The sequence below is a fragment of the Arachis ipaensis genome, chromosome B03 (assembly GCF_000816755.2).
Source record: "Arachis ipaensis cultivar K30076 chromosome B03, Araip1.1, whole genome shotgun sequence".
In the NCBI taxonomy this organism is placed as follows: Eukaryota; Viridiplantae; Streptophyta; class Magnoliopsida; order Fabales; family Fabaceae; genus Arachis; species Arachis ipaensis.
The window spans coordinates 37268339-37276736 of NC_029787.2; the positions used below are offsets into that span (position 1 = coordinate 37268339).

The following is an 8398-nucleotide window of genomic DNA, read 5'->3' on the forward strand; positions in this document are numbered from 1 at the left end:
TGCAGCGGCTATAATTCCTGTGGTTAAGAAACAACACCAGTTTCTGGTGACTCTACCTTTGTATAATGCAATTGCTATGAAGTAATGGAGGTAACTAAATTAATGCTCCTTCTTTTTCCATGCTAGATTTTTCACTTAAATTTGGAATATTGTCATTGTTAGTTCAAGAATGTGGTAGTTTATCAGACAAAATCATCGAGTAGAGCTAATAGGTAGAACGAACCTGCCTATGGTTTATTTTGTGATGGCATTGTTGGAAGGTAGATAGGTTTGTTTATACAGCATCTATTTTTTTATGATCCACCGTAAGACATTATTGTTTCTAATAATTGGCTAAGATATTGGAGTAGGATAGTCCAAAATCTATATAGTAGGCCAATTTTAGCAGAAGTTTGTCTTAATCAGTAGCTGGTAGAGTGGTTGGTGATTTCTAAGATATCTACCAATTTATCATGCAAGGATTGTATTTCAAATTCTAAATTTAGGGTCTAATCAATCTATAACTTATTGTTTTAATGGCATGCCAATATGCCATGCTACTTATTACAGAACCTTGGTGATTGGACAGCTGTTGATCCACTACTGTCATATGGACGAGGAAGGGAGTTGCCGAGTAGAAGGCACAAGAGCCTCATTTATGGACTGTATTTTACTGATGTTATTATAATAAAGTACATGCTAGCTAGTTTTCTAATGCTGTAAGTGTTCCAGTGATATGTTTCAGGTGGTGGAATTGATAAATTGAACTTAGTGGGGGTTCTCATCTCGAATTTAACCTTCTTAGGTTCTCCATTTTGGAATATCCATCCTATATATTGCAGGTTTGTCTTCTATGGAAGGACTGAGTTTAGATTATTTATTCCTTGTTTTCTTCTGCACTTCATGTACTTCTTCTTCCATTATCATTAAAAAATTGTGCAATAGTGAGGTTCTGATGCTTAGGGGGAGATTTGAGATTGTTTTTCTGGATGAACAACTAAGTTTTATGCCGCTTTTTGTTATTATTATAGTTATAGTTAAGTGTATGTATAGAGGTGCCAACCTCAATCACACCAAGTAAATTGCCACATGCCTGCATGTGAAAATATCTCTCTATTTATGTCCTTGTAGATCCGTTTATTGGTTTTATGCAACTTGTTTTATGATAAAATTAGTGATGTTTTAGTTGAATTTGTAGTTTTCTGATGGTGGAGAAGACCGAGTATGTGGTTGGCACTTTTGACCTTAATCAGTGCTTGAGCCTTCCAGATGAAATTGCAGGGACAAATCCAGAGGTATTTATTGCTTCTCCTAGATTTATAAATTAATGTATATGCATGTTTTTCTTTGTGTTAGCTTGACTTTGATTCTGCGTCCATCAATTTGTTTCATTGTTAGTTAAATGAACCAGATATCACAAGGGCATACCTTAGCAATGTATGTGTTGCAGAAGAGTTGCACAGAAATGGATTGGGGTATGCACTTCTTGAAAAATCAAAGTTAGTTGCCTATGATTGGGGTAAGATATAACATAGCAATTTTCACCACTTCATGAGCAAAATTAATTTACTGTGATTACTAGCTATGCTTAATTTGTTAAAGTGTTAACCAAGTTTTTCCTATTCTTGATTTTGGTCTATGTTTTCTCAATTGTAGCAATGTATGTTGGCATATTCTTCTAGTTACACTATTTTTCTCTCACATATTCTAATTGTATCCATCCTGTTATAGAATTTTATGTCCTTGTAATTAAGATTCTCACATACAACTCTAAAATGTGAACAGATTCTCCAGATGATCTATGCTTTTATCATCCTACTTCTCTTGATTCCCAGGTAAATTTGGTTTATTTCTAAACCTATGTTGTTGCCTAGTTATGACACTGATTTCTTCTTTTATTCTTTTTCCTTGTTATGTGGATATATATACTTTAGATCCACCTATTGATTACTTAAACGTAGAACTTATGCTTGTTTATTCTTCTAATAGTTACTAGAAACAACCAAAAACAAGCATTGAAACTCTTAATTGGCATTATTTGAAAATTGGTTTAGTGCAATATCCAAACATTCTTTATAGAACTAACAATTAGTGGATAATCTTGTTAAAGACCAAAAGGAATCAATTTATGGTCAATTTAATCTTTGTTTTCCTAGGTATTTCGACTTAATCAATTATGATAGAATTTTGTCCATTGAAGTTCAAATTTTTCACCTTAGTCTTGGAGAATGGTCAGTTTTAAGTTTCTTGGCTTTATAGTGCTCTTCTCAAGCTTTAGGTGTTGAATATCCATTTTAAATTGCAAGGTTCACCCCACCCTGCAATGCACCAAATTTCTGTTGAGCAACTTTCACTCCGCAGTGTTTTTGTGAAAACAATGTTCACTGTCATTGAATATTGCACTCTTTTTTCATGGAAAGTATTAGGCTTTATTGTATGATCATTTTTTCATATTGAATATAAGTAACTTTGGCATCTGTAAATGTACAGTGACGGGTTATGGGATGGATCAGCATGAAGAAAGCAACTAAACTAGTTCTTCAGGTTTCAATAAAAAGAACACTTGAATGTTTATAGTTCAATCTTTTTCTTACCATCAACTTGTTCTAACACTTCTGCTTTCCTTTTTGAATTGCACAGATGAGGGAGAGATATGCAACGGATAGAGAGAAATTTGCAGAAAGAATTGCAAATTCCTTGTTGAATGAGGCTAAGACACGAAGAACAAAGGATAATACCTGTGTAATTTTCTTAGATTTTGATACTTGTAGAGTTGAATCATAGTGTGAATTATAAATAGTGTTATAGTAATTGTCTTATATCATTTTTGTCCACGGATCATGTTCCCTTCTCATAGTTTACTATATATGCCTTAGCATGTTTCTTTTTTCCTGCATTCTATCCCAATATTCCTTATCCACATATTCATTCATGTTCCCCCATTGAGTTGTTTGGACATTGGCATCTATGTCAATTACATTGATAAATGATTAAAATAACGTAACAACATTCCTTGTGTCTGTTACATTTTTCTTTTTCTTTTCTTCTATTTCATTCTGAAGTTGTAATATCATTTATTACTTTTCAAGAGAAATTTATGTATTAATATTTGAATTTAATAAAATATCTCATTTTGTAGTAATTAATTTCAGTATATTATAACTAAAAAAAGTCTTAAGATTTTAGTGGCAATAGTAATGGCCGGTAAAAATGAATAACATTATAATTTTAGAATGATTTTTAGTGGCTATATAAATTACCGGTAAAATGGGTTTTGGCGGCAATAGTAATAGCCGCTAAAAGTGAATAACATTGCAATTTTAGAATTACTTTTGGTGGCCATATAAATTGCCAAGAAAATAGCCACTAAAAATTACATACTTTTTGCGGCCATTAAACAAGTCTTTACCGGCAAATGTTATAATTGCCGCTAAAACCTTTTAGCGACAAAGCATAAGACGGCTAATGTCTAATTGCCAGTAAATGTATTAACGATTATTTTTATTGTCGCTAAAAGCAAAATAAATGGCCGCTAAAAGTAATTTTTTTTGTAGTGCTAGCTTAGGAATCTGTGTGACCTTGCAGCGATTTTTTTATAAAAGAAAATGCCTATACGAGTTGAAGGTTTGAAACCATTACTATAATATAACATAATATTATTATATACTAGTTTTAAGACCCATGCCAAGCATGGGAACAAAAAAGGAGGCACCCTTGAACTGAGGATCATAAGATGTTGGTGTCATGAACATAAGCAAGAGCATATTCGCAACCATTAAATATAGATTTAGAGAAACGGGAAAGGAATAACACCATAAAAGCAAACTAAGAGAATTGAACAATATAAATTTTAGTAACTACTGATGGCAGAAAGCAAGTTGACAAAGACTTCTCGGTAAACAACATTAACAGTATGATTTGAGACTCTACCATTAGTATCAACGATCAAGACCTTGAGACCCGAGGCATTGTTTACTCTAGAGAGCGCAACATACAGCTGACCATGTGTGAAAACAGGCCTTGGAAGATATACGCCAACAGTCGATAGTGTCTGTCCTGGTGACTTATTTATGGTCATTGTAAAGCATAGTACAATTGGAAACTATCTCCTAGTAAACCTGATTGGCAATGTTTCATTATTAGGGACCATATTCATCTTGGGAATAAAATACAACCTGACCAACATTATAACCAGTTAATATCATGCACTCAATAACATGATCGCCAAGTCACCTAACTTGCATTCTTATCCCATTGCACAATCCGATAGATTGGTCAATATTACGAAGAAGCATGACAGGAACACCAATCTTAAGAACTAGTGTTGTAGAATACCAGAACAGTTCAGTGCATTCAACGTCTCCCTGCTCATTGTGTATAATTCAGATTCTAAGTGACCATCTTCATTTAATATTGAGTCAGAACTCAAATAAACCTTTTCATTACCAGGGAGTAATAACATGACATGATTGTTAACATCCGTTACAACATCAAGTGTGGGTGCCAAGATACTCTTGTCCTTAAAATAGTCAACATTAGAAATATTAAGCAATATATCAGGATAAACGAACAACACCAGATCTTGAAGTGCTGGTGACTCATTAACCAATAGCAAATTGTCTGGTATCCTCACAACTGATTCGCCATCTATGATGTCTCCTAATAACCCATCACCTAACTGGAGCAGCCAGTTAGCAAATTTCTGTAACTCTAGATTGCAAAGATTTGGAGGGCCTCCACACAGCCTCATGTTTTTGGTTAATTGCAACACATGGCAAGAGTGCCACAAGTACGAAGAATTAATACATGCATGAACAATATCCTCTCGAGAACCATATGGAATCATAGGCAATATCTGACAAAAATCACCTCCATGAACAACAACTTTTTCCACCAAACGGAGCATCAGGATCAGATCCATGATTAAAACGAAGAACATCCCTAAGGCACTTGTCCAGTGCTTTATAGCAAAATTTGTTTAACATAGGTGCCTCATCCCATATAATTAATTTTGCAGAAGAAATAAGAGGTGCCAAAGGTGTGCCCTATTTTATATTACAAATGGAATCTTGGTTGACACTTAGCGGAACGTTAAATTGTGAATGAGTAGTTCGACCATTTGGTAGCAATAAAGCTGCAATACCACTAGATGCAACGTTGTGAACAATCTGACATTTCGCTCTAATTGAAGCGGATAGCGAATTCCAAAGGAAAGTCTTCCTAGTTCCACTGTATCCATAAACAAAGAACAATCCACCCATGTCACGGCTAACTGCATTCAATATTGCGTCGTATGCAACCCGCTAGTCCTGATTTAACCTGTTAACTAAATCCACGGAAATAGTTGCCAACTCATTCCTATTGAAATTGAGCTCATCAAGGAGGACTGTGTCATGAGGGTCTACGGAATCTAACAACTCGGGACATGGCATGTCGATGAATTCTTTAAGGGACCTATCATTCCTTTGCAACAAACTTTCAATTCTAGCGAGAGTTATGGACTTGATTTTGTCATTAAAACGTTGAACACGTAAATTAATTATGTAAAACGTGCATGTAACAAAATTTCATGGCATGATAATAAGATGTAAAACACTAAAAACAGAAGCACGTATAACTCATATGAATTTATTAATGATGTCATGTGAACTTAACACCAAAAAAAACAATAAGAACAAATAACGCAAAGTTCACCTGAAATCTATCTTTTGTCATAGAGCACGTCATCTGCACAATGCTTCCAACATTGTTGCCACACGACATCGGGGCAAACAATGTTATTTGACATCAAAAGCATTGCAAACAACCTCCTGATATAAAACGGTGACACCCAAGAACTTGCTTCATTAATTGCATCAATAAATTCTTTATCGTCTTGCAAAAGCCCGAGAGCATAACAGGCTTCTTTGTATGTGTAGAAGGCAACTCCATCAACAGACAAAATATTAGCAAACGTCTAAAACCCTTTTTGATAATTCAATAACAAACGAAAATAAAACTCCTCTCCATGAGACTGAGGAATATAGGTGAGACGATCAATCACATGACCTTGCTTCCAAGGCCTCCATAGATGGCCCTGCTTATCCCACACAAAATACGACGGTAGCTCCGCAAAAGTCAGGTTACAGGCAACTTCAAATTCCTTGTTAGCCTTCATCCACCCCATAAACATACTATCTTTTGCAGTCGCACTCTCGATTACATTTTCAAGAAGTTGATGATCTTCGTATAACACATTTTGTTCATTCGGCAGATGAAATGGAAGGCAAATGATGTTAGGCTCTTTAAATTGAATCTCAAAACCGAACAGTCTTCAAGAAGCCTCACACACAGATATATATTGACAATCGTAGTAATTTTGTATTTCATCCACTGTAACAGCCGAATCATCTGCATCATGGGATCAAAAAAAGGAAGCAGTTACATGGTCATTTTTTTGTGAACATACTTGAACAAATACTTAATAGTAGACGTCTGGCAAGTGTACTCCACATTAATGTGACAACTGTACTTGAGAAGCAACGCCGCATTATATGGAACAATGTATCGATTGTCAACGTCAACATTTTTCTTATTCATCGTATGACCATTATCCGGACGTTTGTACTTTGGAAAACCTGCGTTGTCTATTAGTGTTCTCTCACAGAAGGCCATGGGATAAAACTTGGAACACTTTTCGTTGACCATGCATGGGTTGCTGACATTTAACACCCCACATGGATCATGAACCATGAACTTCTGGACTAATTTGTAGAGCTTAGGTTGCATTTGTTCATCAGGTATCTCTGCCGAGATATGCTGCTCAATATCATGGGAGGATCTTGTTTTTTCACTTTGTTGAATAAATAACAATATGTGACAGTGGGGAAGGCCACACTTTTGAAATTCAACTGTATAAACAACTGAAATTTACAAAAAAAAAGGTTAAATAAAGGTATAAGCAACATGCAGGTTAACACAGACTAACCCAAAAGTAAGAAGTTGCAAAAAAACACAAGACAAATGCTTACTTGCTTTTGGCTTTCCAAATATAGATTCATTCTTTAAGTCTTTAAGTAATTCGTCCAGCTTGATTTTAAACACTTTACAAATGATGTCTGGCCTGTCATTTAGCTTAGTGAATATCTGGCAACACATTATTTGATCTCTTTCCACTCTAGGTTACATGTGATAGTAATAAAATAGCTAGGATAGCCAGCATACCGGCATATAGCAAATGCATCTTTGCAATTGTTATACATGTACCGAGGAGCACCAACAAATGAGGATGGCAAGATAACTCATCTGCCAATTTTTGCAGCAACTGTTTCACCCTGAATTAAGCACTCATGCAGCCAGTTGATAAGATCGAAACTTGTTTTGATGGTGTCTATGGTACTACAATCTTTCAGCCCCCACCATGGTGTAACTATCCACCAAAAACTGTTGAAACAAACGTCTAGATTTTAGTATACCTGCGACTCATGTAATCTCATTTGAAGTCTAAAGGAAAAAAATTCCTTCATATTGATGGTTTCTCTCTTATAAATATTCCTCTTAGCTCTTTTGTTAGATATTAAAATATCGTTTCTAAAACCATCTTCTCCATATGAAAATAACAAAGGATATTAGAGAGCTAGGTACTGAGGGTGATTAGCATCAATTTATTTCAAATATTTTGAATGTGTCTCAATAATCACATCTTTAGCAAGGTTATCTGCATCAAAATCACCAACAATAAGAGCAGCAACTTCAGACGTTGACGGCAAATTATATCTTCTACCATCAGTATCTCTTTTTTTAATCAGATGGAGCCGAAGAGGTGTCGTTGAATCTTGATCGAATCTCTGCCTAGCATATCGAAATGTTTTAGCAAGGGAGTTTTTGGAATCAAGCATGTCTCTTAGGTCAGCTACAATTTGTCGATCAATAGAATTATGTTGACCAGTGTGCCTACAAAAATAAATGAGCCAAAAAAATGGCAAACCAAATAAGGAAATCATAAGGAGTGAACAAAACACCAATTTAGCATTTTGGTTTATTACACAGACAAAACAACTAACTCAATTGCGTCAACTCTGTTTTGAACTTATTTTCAGTATCGTAAAAAAAAAGTTGTGCAAACTTAGGCTTGATAGATTTTTCTGGCACCAAACTCCCTATTGAATGATAACTCTAGCCACTGATAACGCAACTTCAAATTCCTTGTTAGCCTTCATCCACCCCATAAACATACTATCTTTTGCAGTCGCACTCTCGATTACATTTTCAAGAAGTTGATGATCTTCGTATAACACATTTTGTTCATTCGGCAGATGAAATGGAAGGCAAATGATGTTAGGCTCTTTAAATTGAATCTCAAAACCGAACAGTCTTCAAGAAGCCTCACACACAGATATATATTGACAATCGTAGTAATTTTGTATTTCATCCACTGTAA

At 35.0% G+C, this 8398-nt stretch overlaps 2 protein-coding genes and 1 long non-coding RNA gene across 3 annotated transcripts; 1 reads left to right on the forward strand and 2 right to left on the reverse strand.

Annotated features, from left to right (window-relative positions):
• Positions 2482-2780, forward strand: LOC110269654. Its single transcript, XR_002358417.1, has 2 exons — positions 2482-2523; positions 2620-2780. It is a non-coding gene; the product is annotated as an uncharacterized LOC110269654 (long non-coding RNA).
• Positions 3830-4900, reverse strand: LOC107632974. Its single transcript, XM_016336612.1, has 2 exons — positions 4315-4900; positions 3830-4035 (listed from the first exon to the last, which is right to left on the reverse strand). Exons 1-2 carry the CDS (start codon positions 4898-4900, stop codon positions 3830-3832), a joined length of 792 nt encoding a protein of 263 aa, XP_016192098.1.
• On the reverse strand, positions 5681-7116 carry LOC107632977. The gene is made up of 4 exons (XM_016336613.1): positions 6990-7116; positions 6428-6881; positions 6023-6290; positions 5681-5935 (listed from the first exon to the last, which is right to left on the reverse strand). Exons 1-4 carry the CDS (start codon positions 7114-7116, stop codon positions 5681-5683), a joined length of 1104 nt encoding a protein of 367 aa, XP_016192099.1.